The 20,247-nt window shown below is 38.5% G+C and overlaps 1 protein-coding gene across 5 annotated transcripts in view; it reads right to left on the bottom strand.

The window, feature by feature from the left end:
• ank1a (ankyrin 1, erythrocytic a) overlaps positions 1 to 20,247 on the bottom strand; it is a 145,700-nt gene that overhangs the window by 25,630 nt on the left and 99,823 nt on the right. For all 5 annotated transcript variants that reach the window (XM_049470732.1, XM_049470734.1, XM_049470733.1 and 2 more), the window contains 18 exons: positions 19,760 to 19,957; positions 16,531 to 16,629; positions 16,153 to 16,251; positions 15,969 to 16,067; positions 15,739 to 15,831; positions 15,448 to 15,520; positions 15,265 to 15,285; positions 10,276 to 10,372; positions 9,966 to 10,044; positions 9,333 to 9,448; positions 9,005 to 9,229; positions 8,764 to 8,918; positions 7,512 to 7,723; positions 5,867 to 6,071; positions 4,875 to 4,971; positions 3,491 to 3,719; positions 245 to 373; positions 24 to 143 (listed from right to left, as the gene is read on the bottom strand). In XM_049470732.1, the coding sequence (XP_049326689.1) occupies positions 24 to 143; positions 245 to 373; positions 3,491 to 3,719; positions 4,875 to 4,971; positions 5,867 to 6,071; positions 7,512 to 7,723; positions 8,764 to 8,918; positions 9,005 to 9,229; positions 9,333 to 9,448; positions 9,966 to 10,044; positions 10,276 to 10,372; positions 15,265 to 15,285; positions 15,448 to 15,520; positions 15,739 to 15,831; positions 15,969 to 16,067; positions 16,153 to 16,251; positions 16,531 to 16,629; positions 19,760 to 19,957 (2,346 nt within the window). The remainder of the gene's footprint in view (positions 1 to 23; positions 144 to 244; positions 374 to 3,490; positions 3,720 to 4,874; positions 4,972 to 5,866; positions 6,072 to 7,511; positions 7,724 to 8,763; positions 8,919 to 9,004; positions 9,230 to 9,332; positions 9,449 to 9,965; positions 10,045 to 10,275; positions 10,373 to 15,264; positions 15,286 to 15,447; positions 15,521 to 15,738; positions 15,832 to 15,968; positions 16,068 to 16,152; positions 16,252 to 16,530; positions 16,630 to 19,759; positions 19,958 to 20,247) is intronic.

The following is a 20,247-nucleotide window of genomic DNA, read 5'->3' on the forward strand; positions in this document are numbered from 1 at the left end:
ATGGGCTGATTCGGTTGGATTACCTTTATGCACGGTGGCATAGTGATATTAAGGTTGCAGAGTACTTGCTGGCTATCCTCATACTTGGTGGATTTACGCAAAAAGGACAAGAAACCGGATGGGTCTTTACTGCTGTCTCTTACCTGCATAAGAGACAAAACATATCAGCAACTGTAGTCAGGGCCTTCACAGAATTAAAAGTTACCTGTGTAAAGTTACTGTTAATGTATTGAATTGCATGTACCTTCACAGAGACAGGAAGTCTGTTGTCTCTAAAGGCCTGAAAGCTAAAACAGCGGGGCTGCTGAGTGGCCTTCCGCATGGGAACCAGATTACCAGAACACTCCAGATGTAAAGGCATGCCCTCCATCACCTGAGAGCAAAGTGACATCATGCCATTAAAATTAAATACAGTCTAACAAAATCATCTTTATCTTTATTACAATTCTCAAGATTTTTCCAAATGCTCATCATCTTATTTCTTTGCATATTTTGTATTGTAAACACAATTTTAGAAATACTCAGCATGTTACTGCATTGCCAGTTAAATCAATTAGTATTAGGACAGTGACCTTTTTGCCATTTTGCCTCTGTATAAGCCCACAGCAGATTTGTAAGGAAGCAATGTGACAGAAGTGACTGATAATTGAAATTGCCTTAATCATTTTACAATTACATTCATTTTACATTTCCAAGGCTCAAATGTGGATTAGACATTCGACTGATACGCAATTGCATTCAGTAGCTTATTATTATGAGGCGGGATGATCACTGTAAAAGTCTTAGCAAGGACACCTTAATGAATGTAATTACCAAAGATTTCATCCAATATAAAGCCACTGGAAACACTTAAGAATGAAAAATTCAAACTAGACTATTGAAAATATGACTGCTGATAGAAGTTGGACAATGTCGGAAGTTATCACTCATAGAACTATATTTTCTGCATAAATTCCATTAAATTTCTGCAAAACTGATGGGATGGTGCTTCACAGCACAGATAGATAATCACCCAAATCATACAGTAAAAATAAATCTGATAAAAAATAGATGTTGAGATGAGTCAGTCACCTGTACAGTGTATCACACAATTTCTGCAGATATTTAAGTATATTTTTTCATGGAAAAACACTGACTAAATGACACTTTGAAACAATGAAAAGTAGTCTGTGTGAAGCTTATATAACAGTGTACATTTACACTTCCCTCAAAATGTCTAAAACACCTGCAACAAAGTGAGTACACCCCTTAGTGAAAGTTCTTGAAGTGTCAATATTTTGTGTGGCCACCATTATTTTCCATCACTGCCTTAACTCTCCTGGGCATGGAGTTTACCAGAGCTTCTCAGGTTCCACTGGAATGCTTTTCCACTCCTCCATGACGACATCACAGAGCTGGCGGATATTCAAAACTTGGCGCTTCTTCACCTTCCGCTTGAGGATGCCCCAAAGATGTGCTTATTGGGTTTAGATCTGGAGAGGTGCTTGGCCAGTCCATCACCTTTTCCCTCAGCCTCTTCAATAAAGCATTGCTCGTCTTAGAGGTGTGTTTGGGGTCATTATCATGCTGGAACTCTGCCCTGCGACCCAGTTTCCAGAGGGAGTGGTTCATGCTCTGCTTCAGTATTTCACAGTACATATTGGAGTTCATGTCTCCCTCAATGAAATTTAACTCCTCAACACCTGCTGCACTCATGCAGACCCAGATCATGGCATTACCATCACCATGCTTGACTGTAGGCATGACACACTTATCTTTGTACTGCTCATCGGATTGCCACTATACAATGTCTTCAGCAAACTGTTTGCGGGCTTTCTTATGTACAGACTACAGAAGAGGCCCTCCTTCTGGGGTGACAGACATGCAGACCGATTTGATGTAGTGTGCGGCCAATGGTCTCAGCACTGACAGGCTGACCCCCCACCTCTTTAATCTCTGCAGCAATGCTGACAGCACTCCTGCACCTATCTTTTAATGACAGCATTTGGATGTGAGGCTGAGCACATGCACTCAGCTTTCTTGGACAACCAACGCGAGGTTTGTTCTGAGTGAACACTGGATAATCTTGGGTAATCCTGGATAATCTGGATAATGTAGCGCAATTCCTCTTTTAAGATCTTTAGAGAGTTTTTTGCCATGAGGTGCCATGTTGGAACTTTCAGTGACCAGTGTGAGAGCTGTACTACAAAACTGAACACACCTGCTCCCTATGCACACCTGAGACCTAGTAACACTAACAAATCACATGATATTTTGGAGGAAAAATGACAAGCAGTGCTCAATTTGCACATTTAGAGGTGTAGTCTTTTAGTGGTGTACTCACTTTTGTTGTGTTAAGACATTAACAGCCGTTATTGAGTTATTTTAAGGGAATAATAAACTTAATAAACATAATAAACACTGTTATGTAAGCTGCACAAAGATTTTGCAATATTAACCTGCAGAAGAATGATAGGAGGAGATGAAAATGAAAACAAGAAACAATGATCTTATGTCTAAAACATATCACATTACTTTTAAAACCTGATTCAGCCACTGCTATTGTATAGACATGTATGAATATGAAACTCAAGGGATGGGAGAAAATCAGCTATGTAGCCTTAAGAAAACCAGTGACGATTTCCTTATGCTTTATTATTCCTGCTTATTATCAATACTTATACAGTCTATAGAAATTATGACCAGGAGAATTCACAGTGTTATAAAAGCAAAGGGGGCACTTCCCGGCATTAGTCACTTCTTCTCTGATAAAGGACGACATTAGTGACCTGAGAGGTTCTGTGCCAGTGCTTACAAATACAGACCCAGACTAGGACTGGCTCAGTAGACAGGATGGTTATTTGGATTGATTGAATTTAATACAGCTACAGGTAAAATGTTAAAATAGAGCACAGAGAAAACATAACTACTGGTTTAAAAAAACATAAAAAGTTAGCTAACATGGAAAAAAATAAAGGTAATGTAAATAATTAAATGCTTAAATAAAAGACTGGCACTGATGTTGAGGCAAAAGGAAAAAATGTATTAGAAAATAAATAATGCAGATGAAACAATTATCTAATGGGTACCTAATACACTGACAACACAGTAAATATGCAGTTACATATGCATTTCAGGTCGGTACTAAATTTGTAAACACTGTGTCAGTTTCTCTGACAGTGATTAAACCTAATCCTATCAAATCAAATCAAATAAAAGAAAAAAAGCTTTACAGAAATAGGTATTATATATTCTAATATATTCAATGGAAATCATTCAAATTGCTGTGTAGTTATGTTATTAATATAAGTCCCCGTGCACAGTAAATTCACCAGTGTTAAATCAACACTTTTAGTGTTAAATTAACACTGTTAGTGTTATAAATCAACACTGAGAGTGTTGATTTTACACTAACAGTGTTGATTTAACACTGGTGAATTTACTGTGTGTGAGAAACTGCACAGTTTAAGACATCTGATTAACAATAAGACACTGTATTAAAGTCTCTGACCTCGATGTCTCGGCTGCGGGCCACTTCAGTGAAGTTCTCGTGCTGCTCGAGGGTCTTGTCCATCTTGTCGTCAGTCATACAGTAGCAGCGTAATCTGCCTTCCCGCACCTCATTCATCTTGGCAAACACCACAAATTTGGCCATGTATGGCACTGCTGACAGCTCACGATACAGCAGGTTGGCGAATGAAACTGCTTCAGCGGTTCGAGGACAGTCTGCCAGCCAGAAACTGTGGAAAGACAACAAGCAACGTGAGAATAAGCTGTGAAAAGTGTTAACAGTACTTTTCCAGAGATGTGCTGAACAGTGGACAGTATGACATCAATGTAATTGGTTACTGTACTTTAGTAGGTATTGTATCATTGTTTTATATTTACTTTGAGGTATTTCCATTTTGAGTATAATTTTACTTTACACAAACAATTTTCCTTTAAAATAGTTACATTTTTTAGGGGCAGGGTCAAAGAGGTGGTATGAGTAACCACTGTGCGGTGACTGTTTCACTGAATTTTTAGTTTTTTGGTATCATTTACTTGCCCTGTATAAGTTTTTACGCTAGATAAGAAAACCCTCGCTAAAAAAAAACACTTTCATTTCTTTAATGGGAGCAAACTGGGAGATTTCTCTTTTTATTTTGATTTATATGCTCAAAAACATCCTAATCATATCTGAAAACCACTTGGCTGGTCGATTTATCAGTGTTAGCAGGGCCAGATACAATATTTTATTGTTAGCATAATGTTATGCTCTAGGCAACCACAATTTTAATTCCCTTTTATAGGTGTGTTATCAAATGCATTTTTTTTAGCTTTATTAATATTTTAAAATTAATATATTTGTTTATTTATTTCTAATGTTTATCCCATTTTCTCTCATTACTCATTAAGACTCCCCCTATTACAAGTGATGCCCCACCAACAGCAGGGTGAACACTAGCTTAATATTTATAACATGTTATTTACAATCACAAACCATCCTGCATCGTCTGTTCAGCTCCACCAAAAAACAGGCAAACCCAGCTTTGCAGAAAAACTACAGTTCTTACATCACTTCCTGTATGCAAATTTTAAACTGTCTCCAGAAAACAGATTCTCATGTACAGATTCTTTCTTTAAACTGGAATTACAGGAAGGTTTCAAACAGTGGCATCAAAGGGTTAAACAAGAGTCTTGTCATAAAAATGATAATATGGCCCATACATAAATTAATAATGGTATTTTGCAGTACTTGTGTTTTTTACTGAAGTGAAGGTCTAAAGGGAGGAGTTTTACGTTTACTGCAGTAATTTTCCACCTTCACTATCTCTACTATCTCTCAAATATGTGCTTTGTGTATTTCATCCTCTACTGGTGCAGAGAGATTTGAACCCCTGTTATGTACTTACCGTGCAGAAACATTGGTGGTGAAGTTGGCACAGTCATGGGCATAAATAAGCTTGGTGGTGCCAGTTATATCTTCCCACTGGGCTGGGGCAGTACCGCCTAAGACAGGAGCAGATGGGGCTGAAGTTAAGGGATGTAGTAAAGTGAAGCAATATGACAACACATTCTGTCATATTCTATATTCAGTAGGGTTAACTAAAACCCCATACAGTGGCATGCACAAGTGTAGACAGCATGCTCAAAGCTACTGTGAACAGTTAAGTATGAAGTAAGAAAATGAACTCCATGAAGCAACAGCGCTCTCAGATAACTTAATTACATTACGATATGGTTATGACCAATAGCAGTCATCCGAATCCAACAGCAGCTTACTAGCACTCGAAAATAACTGACATCCATCTAAAGCGTATAAGACCTTCATTAAAGAGTCATCAGAAAACAGCCTTTCCTCTGTCCTATAAAATAAGTGTTTGACATTTCCATGTGAAATAATCTACAAAAAAGTTACCTCACATAAAATGTGTCATCTTCAATTTTATGCCTTTAAGAAACAGAATCTTCTTTTACAAACATTGTGAATCGGTTTTAAACTGTGAATTAATTCTCCTTAGTAGGTTTATAATTACGTAGATTTAGTAAAATGTTATTAAAAAGGAATAAAAAGCAGTTGTAATTTAAAAGTTGAGCAATAGTAGCTCAATCAATTAGCTGTGCCTCAATAATATTTTTTATTATTTTAATTTGTTGACTTTATTTCGTGTGGAACGTATAAATATACAATTTACTTTTTCTTCAAAATGGGAAAATCTTCATTATAATCACAGCATCATCTTTACCATCATGCATATTTCAAAGTATGCATAAATTAAAATGAAAATAAATTAAAAGTATGCATCATTAAAATGATAACAGTATAATTTGTGATTTAGATTTTTTCAGCATGCTTCTGATTAAACGAGCAGAACTAGGAGCTCCTCTCAGGACACTCTTGTACCGATGACGCTGCACAGCAGGCGGAGGCTGGTGGTGTCCCCCTCGCCAGCGTCTCGTGGGCTTTCTCTCCAGGACGGAGGCAGTGGGATGCGCAGGCCGATGGGCCGGTGGAACTTGCGGCGCCTCGGCTCCACAGTCACCACGGGGCTGAAGGTGGCCTGGTTACCCAGCAGCTTGGCCACTAGCTCATCAGGGACTGGCTGGGCCTGGGCACCAGGAATGGAGGCAAAGGGGTGAGGGTGTAGCAGCATGGCATGTTGGAGGTGTGAAATAAATACAAATAGAGAAAAATATTGGGGGAAAAAGAAATGAATGAGAAAACGCAGAATAAAGCAGAAAGACAGAAATGTGGCATTTACCGAAGGAAGACAGACAAGGAATTAGTGTGAAATATATGCAGCAAAAGAAAGGGAGAAAATGTTAAAGGAGAAGACAGGATGAAGCAGAGGGACAAAAGAGAAGACATCAATATGTTAATGTTATCAGTAATGATGGCAAATTGAGATCAACACAGAATAGCAAGCAAGACGCATAATCTGGTCAGACAGGAATATTTATTATTGTAAAATAAAAGTGTTACAAAAAGCTTTCATTAAATCAAAGTATCGGTATTCAAAAGTATTTTATTCAAAACAAATACATTCTGAAAGTGTTAAGACCCTGTTTTATTATAAAGCTTTTAAATTGAGAATATATATGTTATTATTGTATATATTTACAAAGAACAATATAAATCTTGCATTTTATTTCAAACTCTATTTCATTTCATTAAGTATTTGTTGAATAGAATGTTCAGCAGGTGTTAAAGATTAAGAAAACATATCTCTAAAAAAGTGCTCAGAGAATATAATGCTAGAATAAAGTAATCTAAACTTTGGTATGAGCCTGTGGTTACAGTAGCATAAGAACACAACCCAGTGCAGGCTTATAGGTCACAAACAATGACTGCAAATATGTTAATGTCAATCTCTTTTACAGCACAGCATTTATGTTTTGAAGCATCAGTCATTTCAAAAGCTCAGTTCTAGTTATAATAAAGGCCCATTGTTCATCATACAGCCTGGTTCAGTCTCCCTGCACTTACTCTTACTTTCACCAACTTCCCACAAATCCTACAAATCACATTAACATTCACACACATATCCTCTCTACCAGTCCAGCACAGTTCAGCATGGGAAACTCATTCAAGTATTAATTCAATATGCATCATTTTCTTCTTCAATTTTAAGCCAAAATCCAGAAACTGCATTCTTTACAGGCCTCAAACAGAATTTGCATGGATTTTATCATTAATTAGCAGAAAATTAAACAATTAAAAGGTTGAAAGCCATTTCTTCCAGTTGTTTTGACCTCCTCTTCTAACTAACCCAGTTAACTTTCTTCCTCAAAATTCAGCGAGCACACCAGAAACACCAGTGTAACCCCTGCACAAAACCAGCCTGATGACACTCACAATGGGGTTCCTTCAGTTTCACAGGGATAAAGGTTAATCTGATATTAAATGATATTTAATCAACTCAAGTATGATTTTATTTGCACGGAATGACAGGAAGCAACTGCAGCGGCAGCTTAAATTCTCAGGCAGGAACTGCAAATCAAGGCGACCTTCGTCCTCCCTCTTCCTCCTTCTCATCCTCCCAGCTCACCTGCAGTCCCAGACGAACACGCTTGGTGACGGCCGTCTCAGGAAAGCTGGCCTGAACCGTGGGCAGAAGTTTGCTGGTCAGGTGACCCCCGTCTGGGCCAATCAGTTCACTCTCTTGCTGGATGCGCGAGACCACAGCGAAGTAGAGGGGAAAGTCAGTGGAGATGATGCGTCTGATTCTCTTCTTCCCGAGCTCCTCCTGACTCTCTAAGTCTGAATAAGAGAGCGTTCAATAACAAGTTAAAACATGATCTGGCGCTCTGGTTTATGACACAATTATGCAAACTGTGGAAACTGGGTTTCTGACTGTTATTTGGTATTGATTGAGTGCAGTTTCTCTACTGAAACCAAAGAGTGAAAATAAGAAATGCACAACCAGAGGTGTTTATCCAAAAAATGGTAAAAATAATGCTTTAATGAAAAGTGAAAATAAAGAACAATTTATACCGATCAATGACTATTGCAGTATCTACGACAGTATTATTTTCAGCAGCAACAGCAAATTCATGATAACTATAGCACTACTGAGGTAAATTTATGATGTGTAGGGCACTAATGAAGTAAATCTATGATTAGTATAGTACTACTGAGGTAACTTTAGTCATAATATAGAAAATCTATGATTAGAATGACTAAATTTTTGTTGAGTACAACTGCTGAATTCATGATTAGCATAGGACTACTGAGATAAATTTATGATTTGCATGTCTACTGAGGAAAATCCATGATTAATATAGCACTACTGAGGTAAAATTATGATTATTAAGGCACTACTAAAGTAAACTGATTAAAATAGCACTAGTAATGTAAATTAGTGACTAAAATAGCACTACTAGGGTATTATTAAAAAGCACGACTGAGGTGAATGTATTGTTTGTAATGGTTTGTCTGTTGGTTGGTTAAAAGGGAAATGTTCAATAAATATTTTTCCATTGTGGTTAATTAATCTTTAATGTTTTTTTTATGGTGAGGAAAGAAGTGATAAAAATGATGGAAGTCTGTTATAAAGCATGTTATTTATATGATATATCCTTTTTATTTCTGTGCATCCCTAGTAAAAATGAATCATGCTGCATGAATAATTTGAGGGTAATTTCAGTTTATTTATTTTGTGTACTTTATAAAATGATACATAAAAACTAATTTAATCAGTGAATCAATAACAAAAAGTTTGGAATCTTTCTGTTTTACATCAAGGTAATGTAAAAGACTGGATAAGCTGATTTAAATGAGCATCATACATAAGCACATACCTTCATCCATGCCATTCAGAATGGTCTCCAACACCTCATCTCCGTAGCGATTGCGATGCTCTTTCCAAACAGAACCATTTTCACTCCTTAACACCACCAGCTCTCTGTCTCCCCGGCCCAGTGCGGCGAAATGAGGGATTTCCACAATCACTGGCCTGATGAGAAAGCAAACACCAAGAGTTTCTTTAAGATTTTATAAGTTTAGTTTAAAGAGTTACTTACAATCAGATGCAGTACATACCCCAAGAACTGCATTCCAGCAGGACCCAGGGAGATGATTCGGCTCGCCAGGCCCTCACCCTCCACCAGAGGGGGTGGAGTGGAGAGTTTCTGGGGCTTGACCAGGCGGCACGTGATGCGCGTGGGGGCGGCACAGGTCCGGGGTGGGATGATAACCCGCAGACCGTTGTGTCGGCTGCCTCTCATGGAGCCGCCTCTAGCGTCCACCATAAAACTAACCAAGAAACTGCAGAGATAAGAGAAATCAGCTCATTACTGTGATCCCCGGTATGAATCTGAGGTATGACTTTAATTTATTTACAGTTCTGAATCGTCCGCTCTTCACTTACCCAGTGTGGATGGGGCTGGCCACTGGGCTGACGTTATCAGACGTCTCTGTGGCTGGACTGCTGGGAATCAGAGAGTCTTCATCGTACTCTTTGGGCATGGGGATGGGTGTGTACTGCTGTATGGGTGAATGAGAAGAAAAAAGGGACAATAAGACAACAATAGAGAGTGCACCACACTATCCCGTACTTCTAACACTCACTCCAAGGCTTATTATTATATTATTCTACAGGTCAGTTGATTGAGGCTATTCTTCAGTTATAGAAGTGTGCAATGACACTTTCAATCCACTAGTAGACCAATGTCCAGTTAAGTGGTCAAGTAAACACTGGTGGTTAAGGCTTGCATGTCTTAATATAGTGTATATGTCCAGAATTCCATTCCATAATGTACATTTTAAATTAAATGCAACTAATACACTATATAAATAGCCACAGTCACCACGTTACCATGGATTACATATCTTTACCATGGGAAATAATTTCTGTTGGTTAATTTTACACTTCAGCAAATGTTTCAATAATATGCAATAATCTTATTTTAGGTTTTTTATGCATATGTAGTCGACATACTTAAAATATATTCTGTTATATATATATATATATATATATATATATATATATATATATAATTACCTGCTCCATTTCTTGCTCTTTCAGCATGACCGTTTCAGGGGAGACACAAGGGATCCTCGGAAGAGCGGGTGAATAGTTTCTGTTGAGGAAAGCAGAAACAACCAGTAAGTAAACTATGATCAATTATTTCAAATGGGATTACTAACTTTTCCCCAAGGCTTTCCAGCTTGACTGATATTCAAGACCACTGTCCTGAAGTCCTGTGATTTCAGCATAGGTAACTCTGCTGTAATTCTTATCCTCTGCTGTATTATCTCTCCCCACATTACATTTTCATATCCAATAACTTTACTGCAGCCCTCTCTCATACTCTAGCACTGGCTTGTAGGAAAGGAAATCCTCATCATGGTCCTTCATGTCGTCCATCTTCAAGTACCTGGCACCTTCTGTCCCCAGAAGCTCCTCGCCTGCCGCAGGGGGAGGGAGGGAGGAAAAGAAAGGAGAGAAAACACAGTTAGAGAAGTGGAGTGATACAGGGGAGATGAGAGAAATGAAGTGTATCATCACCAGCACTGCTAAACTGGATTAGCTTTAAAAAAAAGGAGATTCAGTAATGTAATCTATGGGAATTGGGCTAAATCATACTGTATAAAGCATGTGTTTAACATCTCCAAATTATCAAATTCATTTTAATTACTCCAAATTAATGACACATGGCACATCTTTGCGAAATCATATACACTGGAAATTCATACTGGGTTAGAATATATATATATATATGAGAATAAAATATATATTATCATGTTAATATAATTGCAGTATATCTACAAAACTAATCCAGCTTTAACAGGGATTTAGACATGTACATGGAGGTGAGAATGAAACACACAGGGATTTGTAGACAGTGAGAACACAAATACAAATTCACAACACACTGACTACATACACCGTTATAAATACATTAATGAAAGCATTAAAATCTTCTCACAACTGTTAGCTGATGCTTATGTACCATATATATCTAAATTGCCCCGTTTAGAAGATATTGATATGATAGAGAAGTTGTGATAGACTCAATTCCACTAAAATGATTTGAACTCCAATAATTAAGTTCTGCCCACGTGTCATAAATGAGGCCTTAATGCAGGACAACAGTGAAATGTTTTGTGAAGCTATTATCTCAAACTATTATCCTGACAGTGAATGTTCCACCTCATGCACACAGTTCACTCCGCAGTAATGTTGCAATGCTGATAGCACAGAATCTCATCATACAGCAAACTGCTCACATTCCTCCACAATAACAGTGTTTTCAGGGTTTACCCTGTTTTTGTTACAGTCTTAGGCTCAAATAAGTTTTTTTATTAGTGGTGTTAATGACCAGATTAATTATGACACTATTCCATAGTTAACTGCGATGTAAACAATCACACTTGCTTTCTTAAGACACAAGTTTTATAGTGGATATTGAAATGTAAATAAAAGAATGAATGCAAGAAATGTAAAATGCAAATATATGAATAATACTGGTGTTAATTAAAATACTAGTCTATACGTATGTTTGAGTGGAGATAAAGCCAACGTGGGGCGCTGGAATAAAGAATGTATGATAATTTGGACAGAGGACACTTTTTTCCTTTATTATAAACATCTCAGCTTGGTTGTAAGGATTTCTGAATTTAAGCTTAATTTGCTGAATATAAAAGAGCACTTTTACACCTGTAGTTGGTTTCTTTGGTCCAGATCAGTTGAATTTGATGAGTTTGTTTATTAGAAGCGTTTTCTCCCTCTATTTGGTTTAGTTTCACACAGCCACACAGCACCAATACACCACACAAGCACATCGTATCCTCTGATTGGTCAGAGCTGTCTGGCACAGGAGCAAGAAAGTAAATAAAGCTATAAGATTCTGTGTATCTGTGCAGTGTAAAGCTGCTTTAACACTGAAAATTTGCAGATGTCTGCGCATCTGTGAGCAGTGAACGCTGCACATGCCGCGCTCTTATATGTAAACAGTATGGAGCAGCAGAGACAGTGTTTGTATATAGCAGTATATTATCTTGCTAATACCAGTACATCAGATTAAACTGCACCTTATCAGAAATTAAAAAGAAGTATATATATATAATAGCTGAGTTGGATCGAGACCAGAGCCTGTTTTTACTACAAGTGACCCGCCTGAGAAAAAAAAAATGCACGTTGGGCGGGGTGTGCAAATTGGGGGCAAATTTTGTGGCATAATTAACTTGTGTTGAAAAAAAATAATAATGCATTACTGATTCTAAATTAATTGCATGTGTTAACACTAATTTTTATACTTTTTTTCTTTAGCACGACAGGCTTTGTTGTTGGATTAATGTTAAAATCCAGTTTCTCCAGAACCACAATGCAACATAAAACAACAAAGCAAGACAACATAAAGTAAAAAGTGTGCAACAGACAAGAGATGCAGCAGAGACTAATGCTTAAGGCTGGCTATGACAGAAGCAGGAAGGCCTAGAACAAACCTAAACATGGCATCATTACTGCAATTGCTAAGTAGCCAGTTTAACATATTGATAGTTAGCATTAACAAACCTTTACTTTTGTACCTGCCACATTTTATGTATAATTTACCCACCATTATTTTTCATTTAAGCAAAAACTAAATCTGAAATATTTTCCCTGTAGAGACTATATGACCTAATCAGAAAAATGTTTCTGTAAGCTGCTGTATTCAACTATCAGCAATGAACAGAATGAATCATTTACATTACATTTACATTTTCGGTATTTAGCAGACGCCCTTATCCAGAGCGACTTACAACAGTGCTTCAAAGTTACTTAAGATATCCAAAGCTAGTTTGTAGACTAGGATCAAGAGATACGCAGAGCTTAATCATGTTAAGAACCCTAGGAACCTTTTTTTTATTTTATTTTATTTTTTATTTATTATTAGTTTAGGAACTCTTTGAAAAGATGTGTCTTCAGTCGACGTTTGAAGACCGTGAGTGACTCTGCTGTTCTGACATCCAGTGGAAGTTCATTCCACCACCTTGGTGCAGCACAGAGAAGAGTCTGGATGTCTTTTTTCTGTGTGTTTTGAGTGATGGAGGTTCGAGCCGAGCCGTACTGGAAGCTCTAAGAGCTCTTGGTGCAGATCTGGCTTTGACCATCGCCATCAGGTATGAAGGTGCTGGTCCGTTTTTTGCCTTGTAGGCCAGCGTCAGGGTTTTGAATCGGATGCGGGCGGCAACAGGAAGCCAGTGGAGGGAACGCAGTCGTGCTGCCGCGTTCTGAATTAATTGTAGTGGTTTGGTGGCTCGCAGTGGAAGACCAGCGTTCAGGTGATGGTAAAAAGTGAAAACTACAGGTAAAGGCTGAAGAGTTATTGTGTCACACAACAGCACAAATGTAGTGAAAAAGATTCCAATATAAAACATTTATTTTAAGTTTAATTACATAAGAGCCACTTTTAAAAATAAGCCGCACACAGTGTACTGTATCTGACTGCGCAGTGTCAGTGTGTCTGGAAGATCAGCCATGTAGATACACATGCAAATACACTCTTTACCATGAATAAAACAGCAGCAATCTCCACAGCAGTCCAAACGGGAACTCCATCTACTGATGTAATTCACTCAAATGATCTAACAAACTGGCACATGTAACATTTGATTTTGCAGACGGCTGCAAACCATGCTGCACACTTACCTGAGCTCAACCCAAGCTAGTTACATACAATCCATTGCTGTTTGTGCAAAGCAAATCCATGACGAAGCTTAACTTCTGCCTGGTAATAACTGTGCTTCACGTAAACAGGCTTTTTGTTGAGTGCTGGAGCCGGGAGCATGGCAGCGCATGTGTCCTGACCACTTAATACAGGGAAAAGTCTGTTCAACATTAGTTGATGATGCCTTCTAAATTTAGACCAGCGGTGACAAGTTGTCGGTTAACTACACCAGAGACTAAATATATCATGACTGATTACACCATACAGCTCAGTTTACACATCACACACCGTTTTCACGCTCCAGGTTACTAGGTCTGTTTATTGTGGACCTGGATGACTGATCAGCCGTGAAGAGTCAAAGACTAATTCATGAAAAATTCAAACTGAAGAAAAACTGAGACATGAATTTCAACAAAACTATATACTTACATTTTCATTCATGGTCATGACACCATTTCTAAAATCTGCTATACACTGCCTGCCCCCCCAAAAAACTGGATTTAAGTAATTAAATGATGGAGGTTGTTTCTGCAGTTGGTCTGCAGGTTTGGGTTCAGCAACAGTATGTGCTGAAAGAATGAGGTCAGCTGACTCTACCTGAATATACTGAATATAGAGCAGATTATTCCAGCAATGGATTATTTCTTCCCTGATGAACACGGAGCATATTCCAAGATAACAATGTTAGGATTGATGGGGCTGGAATAGTGAAAGAGTTCAGGGTTCAGGGAGCATGAGATCATCATTTTCACACATGGATTGAGAGAGAGTTCACCACCAGATCTTAACCTCACTGAGAATCTTTGAGATGTGCTGGAGAAGGATTTGTGCAGTGGTCAGACTCTATCAGCATCTACCAATAAAATATTAGGTGTGACCTTTTTTGGTGGGACTTTATTTTTTAGCCAGGCAGTGTATTTATGCACTTCATCTTTTCTAACACATCGAGCCACAACATGAACACACATCAGCTAGAAGATGTCTGGACGCCATCTCGCTGGTATTAAACCATCTGTTTTTTTAGGCATACACAGACAGAGAACTCTAACAATACTGAGCTTAAATCCAGCTTCCTTTATCAGATTTCTTAATGTTATTTTTAGACATTACTCTAATACAAGAGGCTAAAGTATGCTGTTTACACCTAATGTCTCTGTGAATACTGTTACTGTTGTAATCAGATTATAAACAGATTTTTCTGTGCACGTACTCATGCCCTGTGTTTTGTCGTGTTAATACATGTTTATACAAGACCATTACAATTAATCTTCTGTAATATCAGCATGATAAGACCCAAAATCACCAACAGAAAAAACATGGTCTATTTCAGAAAGGCTTAAATGGTGACTAACGGCAAAACAGTGCTGGTATATCTAGAGCATTACTGGGGAAGAGAGCAGATTAGTGACAGAGAAGGTTAGATCAGTAGTAGAGGTCAGGTAAAGGGGAAAGGTTAGACACATACAAGGAAAGAGGCGTTATTGACGTGACTATTAATGGACACATGCTGGTGGTACACCCATCACCACTGTCACAAGAGTGAGAATGTGAGTGAGAACAAGTTTGTTATGTCAGACTTAGTGCTCAAAATGGCATAACAGTTAATGGATACTGCACACAGAGGATAGAGAGGATAGACAGTCATACCTAGGGTTAGCTGTGCAACTCCTAGGAAAAGCAAGAGGAGCATTTTAAGAATTTACATTCTTTAAAAACTGCCCTACAGTTAGCTTTTCTTGTCCTTAAATAATACTTGGTAATAGAAAACTGGAAATAAAATCATGAAATGATGATTTTGAATGAAATTGAATTAATGAAAAGCACATCTACCTTCATCCTCAGAAACATCCAGAATCTCATCCACTGTCTCAGGGAAACTCATCCGATGTTTTTCAGTGGTGGTCTAACAAGCAGATATTGAAACAAACAGTGTCAAACAGAACATGCACATTTCACTCTGAGGAAAACTCATTTTCTTACAGCAATATTTCAGAATGAACTGAAATTTCAAGAGTAGAACTGTTAACACAAGTCTATTTATTCATTCAGAGGTGTCTGAAAACTACTAGTGAACATTACTGTAACTGTGTGACTAAATGAAGCATCTTTACTGTGACTCACCATGGTAACTGTTTCCTCTGTTACCAGCTTGAGGACATCGATAACTGAGATGTATCCAAGCCTCTTAGCAATGGCCAGAGCAGAGGTTCCATTCTAGGGGAGAAAATGGTGCCATTCCTTAATATAAATCTCAAAAGTACATTTAGTAAATCCGATTCTGTGGTTATTTTTACTTTACAGGGCTAATCTTTTTAAGTTAATTTATTATGATAAAAAGTTTCAGTTCTCACAGTAGTAATTTCGTTGGGTTGTGCGCCGTGTTTCAGAAGCAGCGTGACGATGTCAGTGTGGCCCTGCTGAGCCGCCTGGTGAAGAGGTGTATATCCCGCCTATGTGTGAAAGAAAGTTAATACTCAACATCCCATTAAAATGATAACAGACAATAAAACACAGATGCTTCATATTTCTGCTTACCCTTGTCTTGCCGTTAACATTGGCCTGCTGCTGTAAAAGGAACTTGACCATTTTAATGTTGCCATAATGACAGGCCACGTGAAGCGGAGTGTAGCCCATCTGAAAGCAGGTGAGATTACAGCATATTAAACATTGTTGGGGTTGAACATGTTTTAGTGTTCATGCTCTAACATTATCGGTTTATGCACAGTGCTACTTGATTACAGTTTATTTACGAGTTATAAACCTTTATAACGTTAAAATGTGATCTGGCAAACTTCTATAACTGCTGCATGAAAAGGAACTGGATCCCACTTGTATAGATTTATCCTCCTGCCAGACCACTGAATCAAATTATAGGCTGCCAAAGTCCTTGGCATCGCTGGTATGAAATCTTACCCGAGTGGCAGCATACACAGATGCACCTTGCTTCACCAGAATGTCAGCAATGCCCACGTGACCCTCCTGCGCAACAAGGTGAAGTGGGGTCAGGCCACTCTGAGGGGAGAATACAGAAATATAGAATTATTTGTCTTTAATCATTGATCCAGACATTGACCACGAGACTGCTTGAATGTTTGTAACTGAGGCGAGTTTTAGAGAGAAGGGAGGTTAAAGTGCAGGGTTTATACAGCGATGAGGAGAAGAAGATCATGGTGTAGTCCATTTCCCACAATTCAGTTAGCATAACCTTGCACATACTTGCCAAACTAATGTAATTTAAATATGCCACAAAGCTTAAATCAAGGTTTTAGTTCATTAACAACAGCGACCAAAGTCAACAAGTTCTACTGTTTGGGCCTCTTTTCCACTGTAGTCTAAATGGTGCTGAATGCTGCAATATGTGGGCAAAGTGGGCATCTAACTTTTTGCATTGATGGCATCCAGCTGTTTTTTTTATATATATTTTTTTTTCCTACATTGTAAATTAATAGTGAAGTCATCCAGACTATGAAGGAACACATAAGGAATGTAGTTATCTTCAGATTTCCTCTGTTTTGGATTGACTGACCTTTAGTTCTTAAAGTATTTTATTTCTTTACCTGCAAAGAAACCAGATCTATGAAAAATTTCAATCTGGATTTAGGCCTTATCATAGCACTGAGACAGCTTTAGTTAGAATAACAAACGATCTACTTACAGCTGCCGACCAAGGCTGTGTTTCCCTACTGGTACTTCTGGATCTGAGCGCAGCCTTTGATACAATAGATCATACTCTCCTTTTAGAAAGACTAGAGAACATGGTCGGTGTAACCGGAACTGCCTTAGCATGGTTTAAATCATACTTAACCGATCGCTATCAGTTTGTGAGGATAAATGATATGTCTTCCAGTTATACCAAGGTAAGATATGGAATTCCACAAGGCTCTATATTAGGACCGTTATTATTTACATTATATATGCTCCCACTGGGCAAAGTTATTAGAAAACACAATGTGAATTTTCATTGTTATGCGGATGACACGCAGCTCTTCATATCAGCCAAACCTGATGACAGAGTGAGATTAAAGAAAATCGAGGATTGTGTAGAAGATGTAAAATCATGGATGTCGCACAACTTCCTCCTATTAAATAGTGATAAAACAGAAGTTCTCCTATTAGGCCCCAAAGCTGCTAGAAATAAATTATCAGACTTAATGCTAAATCTGGCTGACTTCTCAGCCACCCCTGGTTCAGCAGCTAAAAACCTTGGAGTTATCATAGATTCAGATCTAGCATTTGATAAACACATATCTAATGTTACTAGAACAGCTTTTCTACACCTCCGTAACATCGCCAAGCTAAGAAATGCCCTGTCACTGCATGACGCAGAAAAATTAGTACATGCCTTTATTACCTCAAGGCTAGATTATTGTAATGCGCTACTGTCTGGATAGTCCTGCAGTAACTTAAATAAACTTCAGCTAGTTCAAAATGCTGCAGCCAGGGTCCTTACTAAAACTAGAAAATTTGACCATATTAGTCCAGTCCTGTCAGCACTGCACTGGATTCCAGTAAAATTCCACATAGACTATAAAATTCTCCTGTTAACGTATAAAGCCCTACACGGACTCGCTCCTGAGTATTTACAAGACCTCATCTCCTGTTATGAACCACCGCGATTACTCAGATCTCAGGGTGCTGGTTTATTAGTAGTGCCTAAAATTCAGAGGAGCTCTGCAGGAGGAAGAGCTTTCTCTTATAAAGCGCCTCAACTCTGGAATAATCTCCCCGAATATGTTCGGGACTCAGACACAGTCTCAATCTTTAAGTCTAGACTAAAAACTTACTTGTTTAGTTTAGCTTTTGGTAATTAATGTTTTTCCCTTTAGATAAGGCTGCAGATTCAGGGGTTCATGGACAGAGGGAATTGTGGGTAAACTGAGATGCTGGTGCTGCTGTTCTCCCACTGCACACGGTCACTCAGGTTTGTGGACGGTGGAGTGGGTGGATGCTGGTGTTTCAGGGTGCCTCCATGTCTATGTTACCTTCTGGCTCTCTGCCTTTAGTTAGGCTGTTTTATTCAGTTCTGCCGGAGTCATTAGCCACACTCTGATAATGTTTTATATTCTCTGTTTTACATAAATCCAGTCAAAACTAATTCCATCTCTCTGCTTTCCTCCGAGTTACTGACTGCCCACCTGTCTGACCCGATACCGATGTTGGACCCTCAGGCTCTCACGTCTCCTGTCCGGCCAGACTGATGGAAGTTTCTGAAGTCAGCTCTTCTCCACCACCACCACAGATCAGCTGCTCATCATCCATCTCACTCTCCACTACTGATTACATCCAAGCCATTAGTGGCGCTATTACACTCCTGAATATATAAAACCTATATGGATGTATAAAAGACTTTTTAAATTTCTATTTAAAAGCCGTTTGACCAGTGGTAGGATGGTCCCCCCTTTAATGTGAGTCTTGGTCCTCCCAAGGTTTCTTCCTCCTCCTGCAGCTCTGAGGGAGTTTTTCACTGGGGGTTCTGTATTCTGTATTTTCTATGTGTAATGTTTTGCCTGATTCTTTGTCCTGTAATCATGTTTCTGTAAAGCTGCTTTGTGCCAACACCTGTTGTAAAAAGCGCTATACAAATAAATTTGATTTGATTTGATTTGACTTTGTTGAGTAGAGCTCAGTAGATCCTGCCATAATATGAATTAGAAAATTACTCAAATATTCACTATTCACTGTATACCAACTCTACCTCTTCACTAATTTACAACTGATGCTCTCAAACACATTAAGAGACAAGAAATTCAAGTAATTAACTCTTGATGAGTTCAGCACAGCTGTTAACTGAAAGCCTGAATTCCAGGAGACTCTACCTCATAAAACTGACTGATAAAATGTGCGAAATGAAGCTTTAGCATTTCCTGTCACAGTCAATCAATAATACCACCCTCCTGCTGGGTCTCACTGCAGAGGCACACTGCTGCTGCTGCAGCTCGGCCAATCAGCTCTCCCTCCTGCCTCGCTTCTAAACCCATACATCATCCAGTGCTCCTCCCAAACTACCCCTCCCATTTTTTCTTTTTTCAAATTGGAGCGGAGGGTGGAGTCAGTTAAAATCAGAGGGTTTAATCATAAATGGCTTTATGTGAATCTATTAGATATACTTTCATTTTTAGAAAAGCAGAGGAACTCTACTTGCCTTGTTTCCCAGGTTGACATTGGCCTGTTTGGAAATGAGCAGGGAGACCATGTCTGCTCGACCCTCCTGAGCAGCTAAGTGCAGGGGCGTGACCCCTTGCAGTGACTCAGCGTTGGCTGAGGCGCCGTACTGCAGCAGGCTACTGGCAACCTCCACCTGGTTCTGCTTTGAAGCAATATGGAGAGGTGTGTATCCGTTCTAGAGAGAACCAGATCATCACCAGTGTCAATATACTTTTACAGCTTTACAAGAATCCAGTAATAGGACAAGGATATGGTAAAAAAAAAAGGAATACATTTTTGTTCAAGTTAAATTTCACTATAGAAATTGATTAATTGATGCATCGCTTTGTCATTATATGAAGGCAATTAATCTAAGGTAAGATAATAAGGCAAAAATGTCATTTACACATTTTTTCTTTACTTCAAATATAGAAGTAAAGAATATTTAAGTAACAGTGGCTGATGTTTGCTTTGGAGTTATGGGGT

The sequence above is a fragment of the Astyanax mexicanus genome, chromosome 22, assembly GCF_023375975.1.
Source record: "Astyanax mexicanus isolate ESR-SI-001 chromosome 22, AstMex3_surface, whole genome shotgun sequence".
In the NCBI taxonomy this organism is placed as follows: domain Eukaryota; kingdom Metazoa; phylum Chordata; class Actinopteri; order Characiformes; family Acestrorhamphidae; genus Astyanax; species Astyanax mexicanus.